Source organism: Syngnathus scovelli, chromosome 19, assembly GCF_024217435.2.
Source record: "Syngnathus scovelli strain Florida chromosome 19, RoL_Ssco_1.2, whole genome shotgun sequence".
NCBI classification, from domain to species: Eukaryota; Metazoa; Chordata; class Actinopteri; order Syngnathiformes; family Syngnathidae; genus Syngnathus; species Syngnathus scovelli.
This window is the reverse complement of record NC_090865.1, coordinates 2,747,361-2,771,800: the sequence shown is the minus strand read 5'-3', so window position 1 is coordinate 2,771,800 and position 24,440 is coordinate 2,747,361. Positions and strand designations below refer to the sequence as shown.

Sequence of the window (24,440 nt, the reverse complement as noted above, 5' to 3'; positions counted from 1 at the left end):
CGTGCATACAGATCATTCGCATGCATGAAGAAATGGCTCCATATTGCTCGTGTTCCATATTTTATTTGGTAGCTCAGTCCCATCAGACATCATCAAATAGTATTTAGAGGACCAGCATTCGCCGTGTCGTAATTTCAACGCTGCTAAAAGTGAAGTATGACCCCGTCCACGTTGACAATTTTGCGTTCCTTCTTTCAGACCGTGTCTACAGCCAGTGAACTGCGGAAACCCATTTACTGGATCGTGGCAGCCAAGGCCATTGACTACGAACAAATGTTGCTCCTGATGTCTGGCGTTAAATGGGACATTAAAGAGATCATGTCCCAGCATAACATGTACGTGGATGTGCTCTTAAAGGTAAGGTGAAATGTGCATTTTTTTTAAATCCCATTTGCTGTGAACCATTTGGAAGATGTGCAACCTCTAAAGTTTGAGATATTTTTGCCTGACACTGAAGCAAAAGTAACCCACTAAAAACGCTCTTCTGTACTAGTCCAGCATGCATTTTGCATTGAAAGGGGTTGGGGGGGGGGGAGTTAAACTGAGAGTTCGGAAAAGGTTAGCAATGTGCACAGCACCCACATCCCTGTGGTAAATCGCACCTCCGCCTAAACGTCCACAGATTATGTATTTATGAATGGAGTCATACATAATAAAACATTCCACTCCCAGGGGGAAACTATTTTGTCCTGAAAAAGGAACTTCAACTCACCTCTCGAATTCCTGCACGCCTCACAGATCTCAACGCTAACTCGTTTAGTTCACGAGCTAAATCGCAATCCCCCCGAGTCACTGGCCGGGATTAAATCCTTTACGGTGTCGAAATAGTCCACTTGATATTACAACTAGCATGTACTTGGTGGCTCTCCCCATCGGGCGCTAATAAGCCACTCGAACATCTTGTCCGATACACATAATGCATGCATTGTGCGTGTGCATTGATTGAAACGCGCGTGCCACCATTTTTTTTTTTTTTTTTTTAGTTACACTGCACGCAGAGAGATATTTTATTCATGAATTCAGGTTTATCACCAGCATTCAACAATGACATTGATTTGCATATAAAGTGGCATGGAGATGATGTCGCCTCCAAATGACTTCATTGACAAAATGCCGAAATAAGTACCTACGGTGGGGCTATTTAAGAGTGGATAACGAAAACACCACGGTAAATACACTTGTGTGTGCCAGCTAGCAAGTTTCCCATTTTCTATTGTTTGTGTTCTGCTGTAGTGATCAGGCTTTGTAGACTTGGCTTGTGTGGGGACTTTAAAAAAAAAAAAAAAAAGACTCTTTAAGTGTAAATGTGAATCTAATTGTCATCACTGTGATTGACTTGTGACCAGCAATTTGAATTGAAGAGTCCGGCTCCCACCATTCAACTTTGCTGGATTGACCTGAATGACCGTGAATCTGAATAGACATGCTTTCATCTTGTATTATATAGTCTTCAAAAGAAGAAAATTGTGCCTGCCAGATATATGTAGGAATATACGGTATACATAAATGGATGAGGGCGTGCACATGATGAACGCACAGCAGGGCTGCTTCCAGGCAAGTGGAAAAGCCGCCGTCCATACCGCGTACTGCACACCCTGGTGTGCACCCAACTACTTTTCCATGAAACTGGTTTCCTTGGTAAAGTAAGGTTGAAGGGTACATTTTACATTATTATATGTGTGTAAAATAATGACAATATGTTGCGGCAAAGCACTGCATTTGTCTAAACAAAGCTCCTCAACTCACTCCAACAAGAAGACATAAGCACTATGTTTGTCTAAATGTTCCAGTATGACAAAAAGGCTTCCACAAAACCTATTGACACGATTTTGGTGTCTTTTTTTTTTTCTTATACAAAAGGAGTTTGAGATGTTCAACACGCGGCTGGACGACATCTCCAGGCACGTGCGCATCCCACTGCCTGTGTCCAATGTCTTGTGGGAGCACTGCATCCGCTTGGCCAACAGGACTCTGGTAGAGGGGTAAGACCATTTGGACCCATGTGTAGCAGCGCTTTAGATCTTCCTAAACATCTCTCTTTTATTCCATTGTTTTCACTTCATCTATGACCTTGCATTTTTTTTTTTTTTTTGTCCGGTGAGTGTTCCATGCAAATGAAAAGACAGCATTCACATATTTTAACATCCACATCACATCAATCCAAGAATCCTCTACGCGCATACAATCTACGTCCAGCCCGCACACGAGAATCACTTTGCAGGGTTCCTTTGGGATGGCCCTTTCACAAAACAATTCTACATTCATCCCGTCTGCCTCGCTTTGCTCCGCTGCCGTCTCCTCCAGACTCATTCGGGAATTGCATGACAGCGGCCACTTGCGCTAACTGTAAAATGCTCTTGACACATCCCTTTGCAGTGCATTTCATCACTTTTTTTTTTCACTTGTAAGCACCAGATATGGCTTTTGATAGGTGACAGGAAGGGTATGTGTGTGTTTCTATTGTAGGTGCTTTCAAAAGCTAAGGTAAAAATAAAATATCTGCGTTATATGATGCATACTAGGAAAGAGGAACTTTATGCACTTTTCCTGACATTATGTAAATGAAATTTAAATTTCACTGTCTTTGCCTGCAACTCCTGTTTTTCTCCTCCGCTCGCGTTGGTGGCCCCTAACATCCTCACAATGAAAAAAGCTGCAATTTTTTTTTTCCCCCTGTAACTATTTCAAACAGGTAAGCAACCATTTTGCTCAATTTCCCCTCCAGCTGATCAAAGCTTTTTCTTGAGAGGCATTAAAGGGCATATGCTGATCAAAGAGAACAACGCTCAGTAATACTTGCGGCAAGTCATCCTGAGTTTTTCTTTTTTTTTTTTTTTATCTTGAGAAGGTAAGATAAGATGCCAGGCCATGGTTCATCATGAAATCATAACAACCTCGTCCTATCACTGCCTGACAGCAAATTGTTTATCCAAACAGCAAAAGGTTCAACTTAACCACATACTAATTACTTCTAATAAAAGATTGTATGTAAATTTGCATCATTAATAGCTCGGATAGGCTGTCAAGAAGAGGCGGGCGGACACATGTTAAGTTTAAATTTACATTAAAAGTACCAAGTGGAATTGTTCTGCAGTCAAGCGCAGCCAATCCAAATTTGGCCAATGTCACTTTTCTGATGAGATTCAGCAGCGAGTTCCGAGCACCATTTGGCCTGTGGCGACTCCGTGGCACAAGGCGGTCTTCGATTTGCCGCCTGAAAATGAAAGCCGCGTCGTGCCATCTGGCAACGGCAGCGCCGCGAAATGCGACTGGCAACTCGGAGCGGGGCCTTCCCACGTTTAGCGGGGCACGAGTCAAATAATGAGACATTCTCCAGCCGCCAGACACAACAAGATGTCAATTTCCCATTTCCTGCTCTTTTTGTAGTTATGCTAATGTGAAGAAATGCAGCAACGAAGGTCGAGCCCTGATGCAGCTGGACTTCCAACAGTTCTTGATGAAGTTGGAGAAGCTGACTGACCTCAGGCCCATTCCCGATAAGGAGTTTGTCGAGACCTACATCAAGGCGTATTACCTGACGGAAAATGATATGGAGCAGTTTATCAAGAACCACAGGGTAAGGGCAACTCTGGTCATGCTCGTGTACCAACAACTGTGTCCCACTTTCTTCATAATACCCTGAGGGCAACCAGCGTTGCTCGAATAAAATGGAATCAGAAATATATTTTCATTTATTATTTATGAGGTTTTTTTTTTTTTTTTTTTGCTTGTTTGTTGAACTAATTCTTTTGCCTTTTTTCCTTTTATTCCAGGAGTACTCCATGAAGCAGCTAGCAAACCTGGTGAATGTTTGTCTGGGCTCCCACATAAACAAGAAAGCCCGCCAGAAACTTCTGGCCGCCATTGATGACATTGACAGACCCAAGAGATAGATTGCATCTAAATGTACCAGGCAGATGTAAAAAACAGTTGACCATGTGAATCCTCTGACATTAACCAAGTTTGATGGATGTAGTAAAACTTGTTGTATACTTCATGTCTGTACCGCAACGCTCTTTAACCTCATTGTTTTGTTTTAGTCAGAACTTCCCTGCAGTTTTTGTCTTTTTTCCAGTTAACCATAAGGAAAGCTGGAATTCATCGTGTAATAAATTAGGTGAGAACTGTGTATCCATTCCAAAATCACATGCTGGTTCACATTTTTTTTTTTTAGATGATGATTTATTTGTTGTTCGAGCACTCCAGTGAATGATAACTAGAAATTTGCACTTGAATGACTCCTGCTTGCCTTCTTGTTTTGTTTTGTTGAAGAGTCTTTAATATAATTATGATTAACTGAGATTATATATATATATATACACCTAAAATTGACTGCACTCATTATGTGGAAATGATGTGATTTTACCTTCCAGGCACCATGTTAGGAATTTACAAAGGAATACTACAAACGGAAGAAAAAAAGAATGTCTGTATGTATTCCTGATCGTGCATCATCTTCAGAGTAGAAAAGTGCAAAATGTGAATGTTTTCAACAAGGTGTGTATTTATTTCCAGCTCTCTGTCTTCTTTTGCTGTTTTATCTAACAAGCAGGCTTCCCATCATGGTGTAATCCATCAATTGAAACAAATGCAAATCGTACTTAACAGTAACCAATTTGTCCGGAATTATGGTTGAACCAGGATAATTCTACCTTAATAAACAGATTAGTAATACACACATGCTGCGCTGAATTGTTTGCTTATATTTGTTGAATAATGAGAGTTCATTCATGGTTAACCTTTGGTGTGTATGGCAGCAAAACAGTGGATAGCTTTTTGAAATGCCGTGCTCCATTCTAATCATGCGCCTCCTCAAACAGGAGCTGGATGCTGTCAGCCAAATTAATGGAGCTTCCTGTGCGGTTACCGCCCCTCAGGTCTTGCTGTTTGTTTGTCGCCTGCTGCTCACGTTCAAGTCAGAAATACACAGTGAGAGAGATGTGTTTTTCTTCTGTAATTAAGTCATCAGCAAACGTTGAGGCTCTACTTGAGCGGCGACTTTCCTTGTGCATCATACGGATAACTTTCTTTCTTCCACTAGTTGCTCTCCTCCCACACTATTTTCCAGTTGTTTGCACTCTCAAAGCTCTTATCAAGTTGAAAATGGGAAGAGGCACGCAGAGAATTTGCACAGGTCATCACATCCATTATGACGAAGAAGGCCTTGCATGATTCATGGTGCGTATCTCGAGAGGCTCGCCGAGTTGTCGCCTGTGACCCTCATACTTTCAATATATACTCAAGTAAATATATATATATTGCGCAACTTCACCCACTCTCTGTCTCAGCTCGGAGTTCGGGCCAGGAGAATAGAAAGACTTTTGTAGCGTCTTGGCAAAAATAATTGCCAATGAAACCCACTGTATGACTTTTTATCTGAGAGTTAATTTATTTACACAGCTCCGGTTAATTAAATAAACACTATTATTTAGTTGCATTTAAATACGTTAATGCCAGTAATTCGCTATCTTGTTGAGTGACATTAGAGATGAAGACGGCTAATTGGATGTGCTGCTTCAACTGTGAAAACAGCAGATCGTTGTTCCAGCGAGCAGCCGCCGCTAATTTGCTGCCTGACTAGCCGAGCTCGGGCGGAACAAACGTTGTGTGCGCTCGGTGACATGAGCGGAGCGGCGAAAACGCTTGAACGCAAACGGCGCACTCGACGCTGACAACACGAGTAAACACTTGAGGATAAAAATTCTCCGTTTGAACTTGAGGCAGAGGAGAGAAATCTCAGAGTGACCGAGAAGTTGTTTGCATCGTGAGCGGATGGCAATGTAATGAAAGCAATACATCATCATATACGCAACACTAAAGTCATGTACTAAATCTCATCATGTGTTGAAAATGTGCTTCACAGGCAGCATTACCATATAGAGCAATATTTCATGCTCCAATTTGTGCAGAGCTTTCTCATGGTGCTCTTATTGTGCGTATGTTTCATGCACCATGATGACAAAGGCAGCTCGAAAGTTGTGGCCCGCTGAAAGAATCCTGAAAGTAGCTGTCAGCATCAATTGAAGGTTTAACACAACCTGAGCGCACTTGGCGCCGTGACAACTTGTCTTTAATTGACAATTACCATCAGCATCTTGGCTTCTCTCCATTCGAGACCAAAGAAGTTTGGGCATATGGCGATTACAAATGCATTTTATATCGGGGAAGGAGAAACAACACTGTGAGCGGCACAATCATTCTGTAAATTGAAAAGACGGAAAGTAAAGATGGTTTTACACGCCTAAGATTTAATGAGATAATGTATTTTATTTCTTTAAAATAGCACTATGTAATATATTTTTGTACTGATTTATCTTTTTGCACTTCTTACCTAAGTTTTCCCCAATTTATGAAAGGTTTTTAAAATTCTGCTTAAATAAGGAGAATTTCATGGAAAAAAAAACCATCTGACTTTGTCAAAGCTGTGCTGTTATAGCATTTGGGAGTAATAAAAAAAAAATTCCATTCACAATGTTATCTAAAATACGCTTTTTTGCCCAATGTGGCTCATTGCCATACTCAATCAAATAGCCCCTTTTGTAGCATATTCATTTTTTTTTTTTTTTTTTTTTTTTAAATTGGTCTCAATCATGTATAGTTGCGTATTTTTCTTGTTATTCAGAGGGCTGCCTTTCCTCAGTTTCGACTTGTTCACGATGAGGGCTTTCACCTGTTAGAAGGTAAGTAAGCATTATTTATCATATTTCATGTACATAAAAAAAAACCAGACACACCCATGTTTCTGTATTTGTGAGTTAAAGGGCAATCAAAGCCCAAGCAGTAGTTGCTTCATGGAAAAACTCCACCAACAAGCAAATGCTCCGGGGCTCAGATAATTAGCATTTTGCATTACAAATCTCATTAGCATGTAACAAGGGAACACAAGCTGAAAGAAAAACGTGATTGAGGAGGTTATCTCCTTGATGAAGTACAAATGAAGCTTAGATAGAAGAATGTAAGAATCATTAATGTTTGGGATTTTTTGGGGGGGTAATTTTTAGTTTTGTGGATTTTCCTTATTGAGACGGAATATACCTCTAGAATTTGCTTTCATGAATTCCGATTTTTTTGTTCTGCCACAGTGCTCCCTCCTCTTTAGACAGTTGGAAAAATGTCCTGTTTAACAAAAGCCTCTTTTTCTTCATTTCTGTCACATCCACTTTGGGACTCTAAGAATGCCCCGGGTGTGTCATTCCTATGCTTCACTGCAGAGTAAGATGAATACGGCAGATCTGCAATCAGCTTCGGGCCGTCATAATCTCCATAATATCAAACTTGAGATAATGATCATACAGAGCAAATTGTCTCCGAATAATACAACCAAGGGGCTTGGACGCACAATGCTCATTTATTATGGTTATTTATGAGCATTGCCATACAATCCTGAAGGAGGAGTTTATTTCATAAAGCAATCTCCGCTCCTGATCTGCAAACTTGTGAGATCAAATTTAAACAAAAGATCCAATGAAAATATCATTGTGTGCTTTGTGGATTTGGGTTCTTGATAATAAGAAACAAATTCACGTAGCATCAGCGAGCCAGCTGATGATTCATCCACTTGTTTGAGACCGGTGCAGTACACTATTTGAATGCACTCAGCCACTATTGTTAAGTTCACACTCAGTCGGCCTATCGCTTGTGAGCAGATGGCGGCTTTGCTGCAGATTAAACTGTAGAAAGATTTTGATGGTTTGATTTTTTTTTTTTTCTCCTCTCCTCTTTCTTTCTTTAAAGCCCAGCAGGGGAGCCCATCTCGCACATTATGCAAGCTGGCCTCGGTTTATCCATAATTACACCACAATCAAATTGTTTTGTATAAAAAAAAAAAAAATACTTTAGTTATGGGCGGTATCTTATTCGGTCCTTTTATGTGTTATAATGTCTTTAAACTTGGTTATGAAGCTATTATGTATCTATTTGAAACCCATTAAACTCTCTTGCCTCATTTTAATTCTTGGCCATCCAGTGACTAATTAGCGCTGTGGTATATTGGAAAAGGTCATTTAGCTTGTTGCAGCAAATTATGTACACAGAAGCTGATTTTTGTTTGCAAATATGAACTTGTTTCTTTTCCTTTTGCTGTGATTGCAGCTAATTAAAGCTTTCTCAAACCGTGTATGAGAAATATGTATGTATCAAATGTTTCCATTTATCCGACACAATGGATGAGGCAAACATACCGAACACCTGCTTGATATTTTTTCCCTTTCGTAGTTCTTGTTTTACCCACTCAAGCTGACTTTTATTGCCCTTTTTCTGCCAGTTGCTGCCACGTAGAAGCCATCAGGAGACTCCATCAAATGCCAGGCAAAGACATTTCCCAAGTCCACCTCGCAACGTTGTTATTCCAAGCTGTGACTTTCTGCAGAATGCGATCCCACACTCATCCATCTTGAGCAGAAAAACATGATGACGGGGTATGTGCATGTAATTATGGAAATTTCCTCTTTGTTGTGTTCTCATTGTAGCAGAAGTCCCCCATCTACTAAGCCCTCATAAGCAAAACACTTAGCATACAATTCAACTTGAGTATTATTATATACCGTAAGATTCGTTCCAGGATTCTTTTTGTGAGTTAAAAGAATGAAGATGCAGCTCCACAGGCGACAAACTTGATCATTATCATCATCCTCATCATCACCTCATCAAGCTCATAGGACCAGCGAATGAATTGAAAGGAGGACAGTTTGTCTTCTTCTTTTGGCAGCGTCATTCGGATGCAGCAGAGCCTGAAATTGCATATTTTACACTGGCGTCTCCAGCAAGGCAGAAATTATTGCCGTAAAAGGAGTGAATGTGGCGCCCTCGGTATGATGATAACAACTATGATTTGAGGTGTCAGTCAATTCTCGGTTGCATGTGTGTTAATATAAAAGAAGGCTTTTAAAAAAAAAAAAAGATTGGATAAATATGAATTCCGAAGTACAGTGGTGCCTCGATACGAGTGACCCAATTTGAGTTTTTTTTTTTTTTTCTTTACACAACAAGCACAACTTCTGTTGGAAGGCCAACACACACTTAAAATATGTATTCACACAACCTAGTCTTAAGGTCTGCTAGCTTAATGCTAACTCATGATGGGAAATGCCATTGATGGGCTTAGTCGTAGCATCGCTATGGCAGTAACAGAGGGATTTTGAAACATAAACGGCGCTGCAACACTTGTTGACAGATGATGTAACGAGAATGTATTTATCCTCTGTGGAAAAATTACTAATATAATACGGCTCACAGACTCAAAGTAGTGATGAGACTCTTCTCAAATTGCCTGCATAACTGCATTATACTGCCCCCCGGTGGCCCAGTCACATCAGAAAAAGCCACAATTCGTTATGATGCAAATTTTACTCGTTACATTCCATATAAATATGATGATGTATTTATAGATTACAATTTATCATTGTACTTCATAAAAAGCACATACATTTTTTTTTTTTTTGGGAGGAGGCGGGAATGCGTAAATGGTATTTATATTTATTTCATTTTGGGGAAATATGATTTGCGATACAAGTAAACTCCTATCTAAAGGCACCACTGTACTACAATGTAAAATAGCCCTTCTAATGTCATTTACACTACAAATATGAAGTCTCTCTTCTTTCCTGTCATTCTGAGACTGAAGCCCAGCATGTAAAAAATATCCCTATCATGGGGTGAAAAAACATCACTCAGTCAAGCTTTTAAAAAATACATTATTTTTTACCATCACATTTGCAACGATGTCAGTCAAAGCCGAGAGAGACAAGGAGACAAAACAAACCACAGGAATCCACCAAACTGGTGTCACAGTGCGGAAATCATAAAATGGATGCATTTTGGCCTCACGAAAAAAGCGTGGCAACTTCCACATATGCAGATAATGTACACAGAAGCTCTCACCACGGACGGACCCTTATTTTGAAAATGAAATTTACTAAAATAAATACTTGTTAATAAAATAAATACTCATCACAAGATGAAGGTCATTTGCTAAGATTGATTGTCACTATCATTTTTCTAACCTGCAACAAAAGACTTTAGAATGACTTTTGTAAATACAGCAATATTCTATAATGTGGTTTATGATAAAGCTTTTGAATCTTATTTTTTTTCTACTTTTAAATTCTGGTTCAAAAAAACAAGAGCTACCTCTCCTTAATTTCTAAAGGAAGTTCTCTTGTAGACTAGAATCATTTGGGTTTGATGTTAAAGGATGAGTATGAGGCAAAAAAAAATCATAAATCGTTGGCCCACAATTTCTGGAGCTCATCTGTGTACTTTTTGGCAAATCCCAGCCTGGTCTTCCGATAAAGTTTTGTGTCAGATCCCGATTTAAATACCTGGAAATAAAATCTGAACTGCTGAACTCTTGCCTCATATTTATCTTTTGAAGTCAAAATCAAACATGCTCAGTGTTCTCCAAAAATAAAAAAAAATTGGCCTCACTGTCCCACTTCCTTTGGGGTAGAGTATATTTCTATAAATATTTTTTGTATGCTTTTGCACATTTCACTTTTCGCTTACTTCTCAGGCCTATGATGTTGAGCATCAGCAAAAATGGCATAGCGGTTTTGTGTGCGCCATCACAAAACAACCAAGGAGTGCTAAACTCAGGAATGAGAAATAATAAAATCAAAATAGAAAACAAAATATTCATTTTAAAAATCATGTATCTATTTACACAATTCCAGAGCTTGATGATAATTGGTAACATTTCGTGGCATGTGTCCAGACTGCTGATGCTGGTGTATTGTTACCGAAACTGTTTTTCATTTTTCTTCGGTCAAAATCAATTCTTTTGTCTTTAATCTTTTAGAAAGAGGGGATTAAAATACACAACTGAGATATTTGCATAAGTATGCTCACCCTCTTCTAACTGGGGACGTGCCACCATTTCAATTCTGATTCATCACAAATAAAGTTCAGATGTTCCAGTAGGCTTTCCCTGACATTTTCTCCTTCTTTCTAGATGATTCCTAACGGTTGTGTGCTAACACCGATTCCTATTTGGAACTGCTCAGAATTCCTTCCACCTTGACTAAGTCCTCAATTCTAGATGAAGAACAGCCACCACCAGCTTGCTGAAGGTATGTTGTCCATTTGGTAATGAAAAGCGCTGTGAAGTTTTGAATAGATTTATCATGGTCTTATTTTTTTGAGCTCACAAAAATCTGGCATTTCAACAAGGGTCTTTAGTACCCCCTTTTGTGCTCACATAGAACGTCCCCCTTTAGTCTTTGACCAGCATCCCGTACCCTTTGGTGTAGTAGGGAAAAATCAAAACGGATTTTGTTGCATCACGTCTTCTCGAACAAATTACATTGTCATCACAGTTATTTCCGTCTCCTCGCCACCAGTGTGACTCGTCATAAGTCTCGCAAGCATCGGCATTGTCACAAAGCAGCTGCGATAAAGTGATAGAAGTGACTCCTCCTCCTTCCCAGTCGCCCTTTGAACCCCTGGTCCACATTTTGGCCCGAGGGCTAAACAAACTAGCCTCAGAGATTCAGTTGTTGTTCGACTATTGCCGTGCCGTTTGCAAGACTCAGGGAATCTCGCCCACTTTCAGCGCCACCAGTTCCGAGTCGTCCGTGTGGCGCCCGTTCAAATGTTCGCTGTTGCCGTCTTGATGGTACATAAAGGGAGGAACCTCTGTAATGGAGGTTGCCGTGTAGGACGTGGAACGCATGGAACAGTGGTCCTTTCGTCTTTGACCCCACTCGGTCTTGTACTGCATCCACTGTCTCTTCAGAGCGGCCTGCACCTGCACACAAGGATTTTAACGAGATAAAACAGAACTGAAGTTTATGAATTCATTGATTAAAATAATCATTAGTGAGAAATCAGACTTCCCCCAATTAGCAAAAGCGTTCATTATCTTGTATGTAAAACCCGACTCATGCTGTCATTTCTGACAGTTCATGAACACACTCATGCAAAAATGGATTCATTATAAAAATGCCAAAACTAATTGTCATCGAGAGCCAAGAGAGCGACGAGGACGTCCACGTCCATGCGCTTGGCATCACAAAGACAGTTTGTTTCAATGACCTCGCATTACAAAGGCGCCATTGTGGACGTAATGCTGGTTGTGCAGTTTGGCCTTGAAATAAAATAACTCAATGAAAAGGCCGAACGGAACACGGCCCCCGTCGATCCTGATGAAGGGGTCACAATTAGTGATCAGTTAAAAGAAACAAACAATTTTGATTCTCTGGCGACGGCCGAAGATGAACCCTCCCTTCTAGACACATCTCTCAAACATTGTTCATGTGAACTGATTGGAGCATTGGAAAACATATTTTGTAATGAGCATGGATGAGAACTTGACCTAATTTTAGACAAGAGCACAACCACTCTGCGTTTAATTGCTCAAATCTCTTCCTTGCATTGTTCTCTACATCGAACATTTACTACCTTGTGTTTTTTTTCCCCTTCTAACTTGTCCATTTCATTTTCAAACACTTTATTGTCAGGCTTAGCACATTTAGGCCCATCCCTCATTTGTCAACAATTTTGCATAACATTGTTTCTTTTTTTTTTTTTTTAATCATCGCTTGAGCAACACTTGCTTCATTTAATACGTAGTTACCAGCGTTGCACATTGAAGCGAATATCTAAAAAGATCTCAACTTTATATAACGTGTCAAGCAAGTAACCACACACATCCTGACTGAAGGTTATGACCTCTATAAACTAGTTTATAACCCCATTTGTGGTTAAGATAACTGGAATTACCCCGCATTGATACCGACGTGGTGTAGCTGAAAAAAGAGGCAGTTCATTCGTCCCGTTGCTTAATTTCCTCACTACAAAATTGAACATCTCCACGAGATTATCAAGAAAAGAATTCTCAAAAAATAGACAATGCTAATATAATATTTTGGCGCACAAGAGTAGTACTAATGGAAGTCTCGCTTTGCTATATGAATATGAATAAATGTCACTTACTTCTCCATTAAAGAAGCAGAATATGATTGCCACCAGTAAACCCTGCAAAACAATTACAAGTGCGACATTATTTACACCACAGCTCACAAAATTATGCAGTTGCTTTTTAATACAATTCACATCTCGACATTTTCATAGTCACTTTTCGCCACCGCCACTGTGCTTAATTAACAGGAATACCCCAAACCAATTTAATTAACTGCACTTCCCATAAAAGGTCTCATGCTATACAAATATAGTTCATTTTTGAAATAGTAAACCCAAAAGTACATTATCAGCAAGATCAAAATCTCAACACGCTCGGTCGTGAGGAAAATCGATTCCCCGTTGAAGTAAATGTAAAGCGCGTGACGAGTTAATTGACTCCCCCCCTTTTTGTTCCACGACATTGAGTCCAAAACTGGTTCTTTCGAGATTAACTCACGCGACCGCTTAGCGATTGCTCTGCCAATTAATCCTCATTTAGAATCAGGAACTTCATTGCTGTCTACATACCTGATAGTGCATGAGTATGTGCATGATGTACTCAAAGACCTCCCCCGCCAGCCTGTTCTCCGGCCTCCAGGGAACGATGACAAATTGTATTCCCAGAAGGGGCACGAGGATGAGCGTGGCTCTCACAGCCTTCATGTACATATTGGACTCGGCTCGGTGCGTGTCTCTCAGCTTGGTGACTAGCACTCTGATGATATTGAGCAAGAAGAAGAGATTCACCTGCAGAAGAAGGGAACACCCGCAAAGGATTTATGGAGACTCACAAAATGCAAATGAATTGTCTCATCATAAGCTAGCGTGCGTTTGTTTGACAGTATACTGTGACACTGGGCTATAAATAGAACCGAGTAGACTTACAAGGAGAGCTGCCACGATAGGACCATGCACTGCATAAAGCAGATGAGTTTCCACACTCATCCAACAGCTACAAAAAAAAAATTGTCAGTGTGATCTGATGTGCAAAGCAAAAATGCTCACACACAAGTCTGTATGTTGACAGATTTGACGGCATACTCACTTGTCATCAAAAAATGTCGTCCTCGCGACAGCATGGATGGAGGCAGGCACGAGAGGAAAACCTTGGAGATGGAAAAAAAAATGGCAGCCACTTGAGGGATCAAGGAAAATGCTTCATCAAGGCTACAATGAGCGGTAAGTACTTTGCATGCGTCAACTCTATATGGGGTCGAGGAATTCTGTAGACATCCTCTAGAAATAATAAAACAACCTTGCCCAACACACACTTCAAGTCGAGAACAGGCTCATTGTTAGATAGGCAGCATTTAAAAAATAAATCAAAATAAGAAGTTGCAGACTCACCCCAGCCGAGGAGGTAGTACCAATGCAAATGCTGCTCCTCTGCAAACACAGCCACCACAATGAGTGTGTGCAGGTAGATTCCTTCGCACAGCATCCAGAAATAGTTGCATCCCAGCATGTACATGTGGAAGAAGTGTAACACCTTGCAGCCTACCTGCAAAGATGGCCCACATAATGCATTTTGCTCAATAGCAATGATCTCGCAGGGGTGTGTAGACTTTTGCTATCTACAATTACACACCATGCTTCAACCTTAGACACAGTTGTCCTCCATTTGTGTAGACTCCAAAGAGAATACAGATATTCCCTGCCGAACGTTTTTTGAATTGCAGATGAGCAAGATTTGTCTGCCGCCACACACAAAGTTCTGCTTTGCAAATCAAGCTGCCGCGGATCATGTCGATCTATTCTCCTCGTGTCTTTGAAATCCTGACCGTTTGGAAATTGGGAAGGATCCCTCGCAGCAAAACGTGCGCTGCTACAAATCGTTAGATCCAAATCACGAGCCGGGAAAACAGGCGTAACTAATTGCAATTTTTCTTTTGCAAATACAAATAGGCTTGTTTTTAAGATTGAGCAAGATGACATCTTTTACTCGTTCCAAAAAGGATTAGTTCTTAAAAGGTTTATTTATGTCCTGTCCTGGTAGTGAGGCATTCCTACAAGACAGATTTATTTTCAAATACTGAGGCCACTTTGGAGATTTGAATAACTCATAAAGTATCCACGGATTTTCCGAACAACAATCAAAGACGTAGTCCAATGACAGATAAACTGTCCTATTTTTGCAGGCGGGAAATAATTGCCCCAAATTCCAAATATAGACGACTAATCATTTACAGTGGATGTAAAAGGTCTACACACAAAATGGATGGATGGTTTTATAGCTTCATTTTTTTTTAGCATGAATAATAAATACATTACACCTAACTAATCTTCCTTATCAATGGTGGCATTCGTTTATTGTGGAAACGTGCCAGCACAAACATGACTAGATTTAATATACGGGGAAACTCACAGGGTTTCTGGCCACAACTTGAGGATTGTTGACCACAGCCACTAGGTAGATGATGGTCAGAGCAGAGTTCAGCACATAGGAGCAGAAAAGGTTCTTGTGTAACGTGATCCTTTGGCAGCTCAGACTCCTGCGCGGTGAGATGATTAGGATTAATATGTCAGCGTGGTGATATCGAAAGACTGCATCATGCAGTTGCAGCAAATATTGACGCTGATAGAATCTTATCTGAACCTCGAGGAGTGTGTCAACCGTGAGGGATGTCATTTTAGCTAAACTGTCAAAGAATATACGCTCTGTGGACACACATCATTTATATCCAAAAATATTCAAATCAAATCATTTGTGTTGAAGTAACTACTACATACACCTTATATATTTTTTAGAAGACTTTTGGAAACACGTGAAGAGAATATCTATGTAAGAACCCCGACCTTAATGATGAGCATGTTATTTCGTGAACGGAATGCAGCGTCAACATTCCCACGTAAGCCTCACATCTGGATCCTCTAACATAACATCAAGCCTCCCAATACTTAAAAGGATTCTGCTCGAAAGAAAGCTGAAGATAGACGAAAGCAGAAACAAGCCTAGATCCAACTCGGGTTGATTCATATTCCCTGAGCAGGTCTGATGATTAGTCATCCTGCATGTGCTAAGATATGAATGATAGTTTTGCAGTACCTTGAACGTGTGGTGCACAATCCGGATACTCCACAAGTGCTGCTTTTAAAATGGCAACAAATGCCATTTACAAGTTCAATAATAGCAAGGCCGATGGAGAGCTATTGCAATGACATACTTATCAATAAAAAGAACTCTAGGTGCCATTTATAATTAATTAGCTCAATAAAATGAAGCCCAGCCAGTATGGTGATTTGGATCAGCTAAAGTTAACAATCCCTGAACCTGAACATCCCCTGAAAAACATCAACATGATGTTCTTGAATACAAAAGACCCTGGCCGCTAAAACAAGTCACATCCTTGCGAGGAAAATGACAAGCAAGCATTTGAGGTCAACGCTCCCGTTAGCATCTCAGCATCATGACAACCTGTGTCAAGAATGTCACAGTACCTGAAATAGAAGAAGATGGCCAAAGAGATGAGCAGGGAGGCGATAGACAAGGCATGACCCACAATAGCCATGTAAAACAGGATGTACGCCGACTAGAAACAAACAAATATCATTTAATGTGACAGTACAGAAAAAGATTCATGTTCCCAAAGGCGCAAAACACTCTATTTTTGCTCAAACAAGTCAATTGTCGAAATGAAAATGAAGGCCACGAAATAAAATGACATGGTACTTTTTTATTTCACTGGCAAACATATCATGCGACATTATGTGTGATTTTGGAAATTCTGCAGCTTTGACATCATTTTTTGTTGTTGTAAAAGTACAAGTAGTAATTGAAGTTACTCAAATATTGTTCACAAAATGAACATTACCTGTAGCTTTGCTTTTGTGTTTTCATTGCAGAGTGTGTAGTTTGACCAAGTTCTGTTGGTGGCGGGGTGGCGAAACCATTGCCCATCCTCCTCACAGTACTTGGTTGCCTTTTCTGTACATATATAAAGAAATATTTTTTTTTCCCCAAACAAAATGACCATTACAATTAACGATACTGTCCTACTGCTTACCAGTAGGGTCAAAGTCCACAAAATAATTGGGGCAGTTTTGGGAAGCGTAGATTCCTGCTGGCGTGTCCCCCCAACACAACCAGCCATCCCAGTTGCGACTGCAGTAGACTTCTTCAAAGTGATGGAAAAAAATCAACAAACAAAACTTTATCGGCTACCATTGTAAAGAGCAGTGAGATCATTACTTGATTTGTTATAAGGAGGATCACTCTTCATCTTCTCAAAGCATTTGTACTGGCTGTCCAGGATTTTATTTCTCCCGTGCTCCTCTGTGTCCACCGCTGTGACCTTGTTGGTAAAGTCTTGCTCCGTGTCGCCTGAGAGCTGTGCGCTCGCCCCCTGCACGGTCGATCGGGATGGATATTAGGAAAATCGGAATAACTTTAGTTATACTTGTTAGCGCGTTCGTCATTTTCAGGGCGTTCAGTCAATCGTAACTCTAAGGCGGGTACACCCCATACCCAGAAAAATGGAATGCCTGAGAACCTCAAAACAAATGAACCAATACCTCCAGCCTTTCTTGAATGTCCACGGCACAGAGTGTAAAGTTGGTCCACGTGATCTCTGTGTCCGGGTGGCGATACCATTGCCCGTCCTCTCCGCAGTACTTGGTGGCGTTTTCTAAAAGGAGCACAGTCATGCATTAAACATGCAACTGCGTGCTGAAACCCGAAATTAAGAATTGCCCTCAGGTCCTATCATTCAGAATTCAACCAACATTCTCGGGTCAAGTACTGCATACCTCTAAAGTTGTCACAGGCTTATGTTTCAGCATCAGCAGATCTTACAAAATCTCAGTTTAGACCATCAAAGGATTAACACTGTGTGTTTTATTTCTCCTCCTTCTACCAATATGGACACAAGCTCAACTTTGAACAATTTCAAAAAGTTTGGTCTCTGTAACCTTGTCTCCAAGATTTCTAACTTGTAATGAGTTCATATCTCATCTTGTCCACCCTGGTCAGTCCTAAAGTGAACTTCAACATCTTCATATCCGCCACCTGCAGCTCTGCCGGACATCTCTTTACCTTCATCCTAGCAGGGAATCACCTGCTCATTCTAACCTGCTCGGATTTGTTTCTTCAGGGACCTCAAAAACCTGCCTGCTAATGACACATTTTAAAGACTTGATATTGGATAATAAGTTTTTTTTTCTTGTTGCTGACCTGTGGGTTCTGCATACGATAAGTAATCTGGACAGTTTTGGGCGGCGTAGGTTCCTGCTGCAGTATCGTCCCAGCACAACCAACCATCCCAGTTCCGACTGCAGTAAAGTCCTGGAGCACAAAAAAAAACATACGTTATAACGGACAACACATTAAATCTTGGTCTTTCAACAGCCTGTTACCTGATTCATTAAATCCAGGGTCTTGGCTCATTTTCAAGAGACATTTGTATTCACTCTCAAGCAGTTTCTGCTTCTGTTGGATTAAAAAAAAATAAAAATGTAGCCCTTTTAAAAAATATGATGGATTGCTCTGGAGCTCTTTTTGTTCATTTCCAAAGCTTGGGTAATCAATACTTGCCCGGCGGGAAAGTGCAGATAAAAGCAAGTGCACTTAGACTTAACATTGTAGTCTCTGACAGGAAACATGACGTCAAAGTCGAGCAATGGACAAAAAAAAAAAAAAGCAATACCAAAAATAAATTTCCTCGCGTAACTTTAGTGCCTCGGAAGATGTATAGGTACCACAATAGATTTGTGTGTCTGTTACCCTTGTCGTCTTATCAAATTTGCTGGTGCAGAGGGTGTAGTTGGTCCAGAACGTGTCGCTCTCAGGATGGCGGAACCACTCTCCATCCTCTCCACAGTATTTACTCGCTTTTCCTGAACAGGAAAAAAATTTCCTAAGTACAGGATATTTCATCTGTGCATAACATTGAAGTATAATCAATCACCTGAAGGTTCAAAGTTGAGGAAATAATCAGGACAGTTCTGCGTGGCGTAGGTTTGCGCCGGGGTGTCATCCCAACAAAGCCAACCGTCCCAAATGTGACTACAGAACAAGCCTGTCACATCGAAAGACTGAAGTCAGAACTCCCATGATAGAATTTGTGTAGTTCTTTGACAAACGCTACCAATACATGACCTGTTTTATTATGAGGTGAAGCTTGTTTAATATTCTTGAGGCATTTCTCTTTGTTCTCCCGTATTTTCTTCTCTATAGTCCTGCTATGTTCATTGACGTCCTTGAGTCTATTGTAAAGGTCCTATAGGAAGAAAATAAGTCTTAGCAAAAAAAATGTTTTCACAGCGGCTTCTTTCAGTGCTTTGAACCATAACTTGTGTGGAAACACCTCTGTTGTGTCCTTGGAGGCTTCTGGGCAGGTCGAACCTATTTGGACCCATTTACCCCATTGGTCACAATATTTAGTCACGTTTCCTGAAAATTGATCCAGACCAAGGTGGGTGGTTAATGAGGTCATCAAGGATTTTGGAACGAAAAAGTTCAGAGACAGAAATCTTACCGGCAGGAGTATGATTGGGACAACTCTGTGTTATCCATGTACCTGCTGGTGTTTCTTCCCAGCACAAAAAATCATCCCATATTTTTCCACAGAAGTGTCTCTCACCGCTTGTGTTTTGCAGACTGTCTTTGTTGGACGTATTGAGACATCTGTATTGACTTTGTCTCGCCTCTTTCCATCTGTCTTTACTCATTCTTGTCTTGAGTGATGATTCTGGAAAAGACTCAGTGCCAGCTGACACCACGCACTGAAGGCACCAACCATACCAAGGCGTTAGTACAAGTAGAGCGCAAACATGACCTTCTCCTCATATCGCTACATAAATGATGTCATCCAAATGTGTCCGTTTCACATCTCTGTCGGTTCTTGTGTCATCTATCTAGAAATTCTAATGGGTTGTTGCAAAGCTGACTGAAGGATTTTGCCCCGCTTTGAAACTTTCATCATTCACCATTTATGATATTCATCCAAATACGGTTGCCAAAGAAACCACTTTCCATCAAAGGCTTCTTATCTTGGCCTGTATTGTTTGCATTTGGAGGTAGCAATAGATGAAAAAGCCTGTAGGGTGAAATAGTGATTTTGATAATGGCGCTCACTGAAGGGAAAAAAAAAACTATTTTTTGACTTATCTCGGAAAGTTCAGTATGGGGGGGAAAAAGCTTCTTATAGGACTAATCTCAAACTCTTCTTTTCTCTCACATCATTGTGAAACTTTAAAACTTTGCTAGCCAGTCTCCACATCCCTTTTGACCGCTTCAATTCATTAGTTGACCACACGGGGCGCTCGATTCTCGCAAGCGTTGATCAGATGTGACGACGTCCCATGTAGCAGTTTAGCAGCCGTACATATGATGTCACTCCAATTATTGAAGTAAATGACGTCATACATACGACCACCAGGCCACCACCAAAATCAACTGAAGAGGCAAAATCAAAACAATAAGACCTAAAATATCATATCAAGTTGAATTCATTTACAAATATCATCAATTGTCTCTTATAGATTAACCAGCAAGCCCTTCCGCTGTCATTTATTCCCATCTTCCACTCCAAACATTTAAAAAAAAAATTAAATTCAGAAGCATGTCCATCTTAAAACATGATTGCAGCAAACTTTAAAGACTGCAAATGCCAGAACCGTTTCAGAAAGCTGCCCTTTACTTAAACCTTCCTATTTTAGAAGCAAACTCTTTCAAGTATGAATTAAATTATTCTGCTCCTCTGGGGGAGGGGGAGGGGGTTGGCATGTTACATAATCCCACTACCTCCTTTTGTTCAAATATTTTCATGTAACTCTTTAAGATTGGCTGCAGGCTTCAAAAAAAAATAAAAAAACCTGCTTCAGTCAGACGGCAAAACAAGTAGCAATTTATTTGATATATATAAAATGATTTTTCAATTTACAATTACATTTTTAATTTAGAATTTATAATGTGTTTCATCTACTGTATAATTCAAACATATTAGGTTTAAGTGAATATCAATTGAGGAAAGAAGTCACTAGACCACAACGGATTACATCTGATGAATATTAAATTTGACGCTAAGACATTGTCTGCATGTTTGACTTACTTACCACTAAGACGCAGCAAAGGATCCAAGGGCAGCTAACAGCTAATTTCATATCTTCACCTCCGATGTCTATAACAGAACAAGAAGGACAATTGCAGCGTTCATCAACCTGCTTCTGAACCGTGAAAGTGACCGAGTGAGCAAACATAATATTGTTTTACATCAGGATTACGGCCTCTCGGGAGAATCCTGTCACTGGGAATCATTAATCTGAAATGCAAAGCAGCGGAGTCAGAGGGCTTCAGTGTGTGCGAGACGGAGACAAAGCATCGCTATCATTAGGAGGGAGAAACAAAGCCATCGTTAAATGGACAGTAAAACCAGGTAGCGCTAACCGATACTGACAACTTGTTAGCGGGTAGTTATAAATGATCTGATGCTTGGCTTTAGCAGGTCATTCTGGTAGTTATTTTCTCCGGGTCGCAAAGATTCACTGTAGGAAAGCCATCAGTCAATAGTTAAGGCGATCAGGGAGGTTATCAATCGGCGTGGACAGATCTTGTAAGCCAGCGTGAAAAGGGCACGACTGAGGATCAGACTTTCTCACAGTAGAGCATTTGGGAAAAGACTTACACTAAGGTCCGTCCCCAAACGAGGTTCTTAAACATATCAGAGAATCCACTCATCAAATGTTTTTTTGTATTTTGTACGGGATGACATGGCAATAACTAAGAGTAAATAGAAAGACGAATCGCAAGACGTATTGGAAATAAAACTCGAGGCCAGGGAGTGCTTTGATGTAATCAGACAAGACGTGGAAGACGGTTGTGGCGCCTGCTTGCCGGCCGTCATTGTTGAAGGTTGTATTCGAATTTCCGGTAAAATAGCAGATTCAAGTCGTTTGATAGCATTGATCTTTTTTAGGATTGGAAAAATGTAGCACTTAGGATTTAAGAACGCGGGAACATTTCAGGAATGACTCATTCTGGGTCCATTCATAATTGATTAGCCTACGACAGTTAAACCAAGATGGTTCTCGGCGATGAACTGTCTCACCACATTACTCTTCGTGATTTTGACCCCAAACCACCTCAAGGTTACTTTAGTTAAGCAAAACGAATCATTCCCTAAATAAAATTGAAAATGCAATCTTGTGTTTATAAAACTACCAATGAGTATTATAGTGAAAATATCCCTGAATGCATTCAATTTAAATGGATTTTTTTTTTCTGCAAAGCTGCATCAATACATGTTGATATCTTTTCCCATTCCGTCGCTTTCCATTTTGCTGACCAAAGCAGATCGAGTCACTCATGCGTTTCATTTCTTTATTTCCCTAACATGCGCGGTGACCATGGCGATGGGGGAGCACTGCTCGTCCGCGTCTTGGCTATGTCACAATCACTGTTCTCCGGCTAAAGTCATGTGACATTGCTTTTCCAGGCTATGATGAAGGCTGCTTGGATTAGTTGATGAGTAAATGATTGTTGACAGATTGTGGATGTCATGTTATATGACTTGCGCGTGCGTCTTCAAGCTCTATTGACTGAAGAGCGCCTCGGGATGACAAGATCAATTTGTAATTATTGTATTCGACTCCATTGCTTTTTGTTTACATACGTGTTTGCAGACGTAAGCTCAGTTGACGTTTTTTTTTTTCCAACAGACATTTATCTTTTGTCAATTTGAGATCAAGTCGTTCCAATTTGCTATTTTAATCAGAAGCAATGTTAGGTGGACATACTGCCTTTGGTCCTTCTTGTCTTTGAACGTGGCGTACTACAAAATTGGGCAGTGTGCATTTTAGAGTCATGCCTAGCCACAAGTGGTCTGACGAATGCACAAAGTGACCTTTCTGCCAGTTTACGTTGCCATGCCTACGAGATGGCAAAAGCTAAAAATAGAGCAATAAATCACATGTATTTTTATATCTCATCTAAACATTCCATTTCTTCCCTCTATCGGGATTGTTGTGAGTGTTTGGGTTTGTTTCCGTATGTCTCTTGCTCTGTCGACTTCTCAGACTTTTTCTTGTTTAGTATCAAATTCTTTTTGGCATCCTTGTCAAGGTTGACCAGTGAAGCATCATCACCATGCAGGGAGGACAACTCATGACGGAATACACTACCATTTTCTTGATGTACCTGGACAAGTTATCAGGAGCCAGAAATGTTGTTTTTATGATGTTTCCTAGGAGATCACTTGCTCCCGTGCCAATTCAAATGAAAAAGCTTCTGCTCTTGCTTTAGTTCTTATCTTGCTTTAGGGCACTCTAAAGGAAAACATTTACTTCCAGCATTTGAGCATCCTCAAAGCCTGTCGTTTAATCTCTGGTGAGCATGAAAAAAGGTTGCAAGTGATGAAGCGGAAGAGCATTGTGTTCCAGATGCTCAAAATGAGGCTCCTGTGGTAAAAAGAATTCACTTTGGTGACTAAGTAAATACTTGATTCATACTTCTGATTAAAAACAAAACAGAGAAGGACAGACTGAGCGGCTGGGCTTTTTAAAAGGGATTAAAGGGATAGACAACATTATTATGGTTATCAACTGGGACCTCATTCAGATCCATTAGCAAAATGTCCAGGCTGCCGTTGTGCTTTTTTTCTGAATACATTTGTCAGTCTGGCTGTCATCAAGCGCTTTCAGATCATACAGTGCCATCTTATCATCGTCTTCCCCCCATTTTAAGTCCGTCCCAAGCCACACTCCAACTACAGCAGATAAATAAGATGAACAACTTTAGGTGCGCTCATTAATCATGAATGAAACATGCCAAAGTCAACATGCTCTTTTCCATTTGCGTAACATCCTGAAATTGCTAGCGACGTGTCTCGCACACAGCGCTACGTGTGGTTTATTATATAACAACTAAAAGCTTGGCTCATGCCGCTGCTTCTCAGACAGCACAAATTGATCACATTGTGAACCTTTCAGTGTTTAAGAGTGATGATGCGGGTCTCGCAAGGCAATGAAAGAAGCGGTGGGGGGGGGATCACTCTTTTTTTTGCTACAAAAAAAATGACTATAGTGTCACGGAGCAGTCTGCTGAAAGATATTGTAAATAATCATCTGTCAAAGCTTCATGAGGAATTTATTGGCCAGGTGGAAGTTTGCAATGGAGTGTGACTGAATCCTTTGGCTGAGTCACAATAGGGTACTGTACCACACTTAAACCGCCAAAAGTAAGTCCGTCTTACACTGGTCTCGTCATTTATTGTCAGTCCTTGCATATACTTTTGTAAATCACATCGGAACACATTTTACGCGACATGCTTCATAAGCTTTGTTCACCCTTGAACGAACCAGCAGGTTAGCTCCAGGACAAGCTGTCACTCATCTGTTTTGTTCGCCAATCTCTGTCATTATAATCCTTTCAGCGCTATTTCCTCACCGTGATACCGGTAAACAAAGATCGAATGCAGCAGCCTCAAATCAGAGCTACCCGATGTATTCCCTTCATGTACCACAGGGAGACTAAAAAACGTGTGAAGTGGGGTATTTGATGTGGCAAAATCCAATTTCCCTCCGTTTTCAGGACGTGTTGGCTTAAAAAA

The 24,440-nt window shown here is 40.5% G+C and overlaps 3 protein-coding genes across 5 annotated transcripts in view; 2 read left to right on the top strand and 1 right to left on the bottom strand.

The window, feature by feature from the left end:
• vps50 (VPS50 EARP/GARPII complex subunit) overlaps positions 1-4,678 on the top strand; it is a 37,292-nt gene extending 32,614 nt beyond the window's left edge. The window contains exons 26-30 of one of the 2 annotated variants that reach the window (XR_007487822.1): positions 199-357; positions 1,861-1,982; positions 3,388-3,577; positions 3,774-4,117; positions 4,374-4,678. Coding sequence is in view for 1 of the 2 variants with exons in the window: in XM_049750918.1 (XP_049606875.1) it covers positions 199-357; positions 1,861-1,982; positions 3,388-3,577; positions 3,774-3,893 (591 nt within the window). In the remaining variant the exon portion in view is untranslated. Of the gene's footprint in view, positions 1-198; positions 358-1,860; positions 1,983-3,387; positions 3,578-3,773 lie in introns of both variants that reach the window. The other variant, XM_049750918.1, reaches the window with a different exon arrangement.
• A 4,776-nt stretch (positions 4,679-9,454) lies between these two features.
• The window catches only part of calcr (calcitonin receptor), a 21,806-nt gene continuing 6,820 nt past the window's right edge, over positions 9,455-24,440 (bottom strand). Inside the window, exons 1-21 of one of the 2 annotated variants that reach the window (XM_068648864.1) lie at positions 21,107-23,694; positions 20,950-21,014; positions 19,371-19,617; positions 19,200-19,285; positions 18,992-19,112; positions 18,801-18,911; positions 18,617-18,729; positions 18,250-18,322; positions 18,068-18,178; positions 17,410-17,522; positions 17,087-17,240; positions 16,902-17,012; positions 16,710-16,822; positions 16,336-16,427; positions 15,263-15,389; positions 14,245-14,398; positions 13,943-14,003; positions 13,783-13,849; positions 13,426-13,644; positions 12,931-12,972; positions 9,455-11,743 (exon numbers count right to left, since the gene is read on the bottom strand). In XM_068648864.1, the coding sequence (XP_068504965.1) occupies positions 11,525-11,743; positions 12,931-12,972; positions 13,426-13,644; positions 13,783-13,849; positions 13,943-14,003; positions 14,245-14,398; positions 15,263-15,389; positions 16,336-16,427; positions 16,710-16,822; positions 16,902-17,012; positions 17,087-17,240; positions 17,410-17,522; positions 18,068-18,178; positions 18,250-18,322; positions 18,617-18,729; positions 18,801-18,911; positions 18,992-19,112; positions 19,200-19,285; positions 19,371-19,617; positions 20,950-20,997 (2,382 nt within the window). In that variant the 5' untranslated portion in view covers positions 20,998-21,014; positions 21,107-23,694 and the 3' untranslated portion in view covers positions 9,455-11,524. Of the gene's footprint in view, positions 11,744-12,930; positions 12,973-13,425; positions 13,645-13,782; positions 13,850-13,942; positions 14,004-14,244; positions 14,399-15,262; positions 15,390-16,335; positions 16,428-16,709; positions 16,823-16,901; positions 17,013-17,086; positions 17,241-17,409; positions 17,523-18,067; positions 18,179-18,249; positions 18,323-18,616; positions 18,730-18,800; positions 18,912-18,991; positions 19,113-19,199; positions 19,286-19,370; positions 19,618-20,949; positions 21,015-21,106; positions 23,695-24,440 lie in introns of those variants that run through there. The other variant, XM_049750922.2, reaches the window with a different exon arrangement.
• Positions 10,948-24,440, top strand: part of gngt1 (guanine nucleotide binding protein (G protein), gamma transducing activity polypeptide 1) — a 26,567-nt gene continuing 13,074 nt past the window's right edge. The window contains exons 1-2 of the mRNA XM_049750940.2: positions 10,948-11,066; positions 13,925-14,076. The gene's annotated coding sequence lies outside the window, so the exon portion shown is untranslated. The remainder of the gene's footprint in view (positions 11,067-13,924; positions 14,077-24,440) is intronic.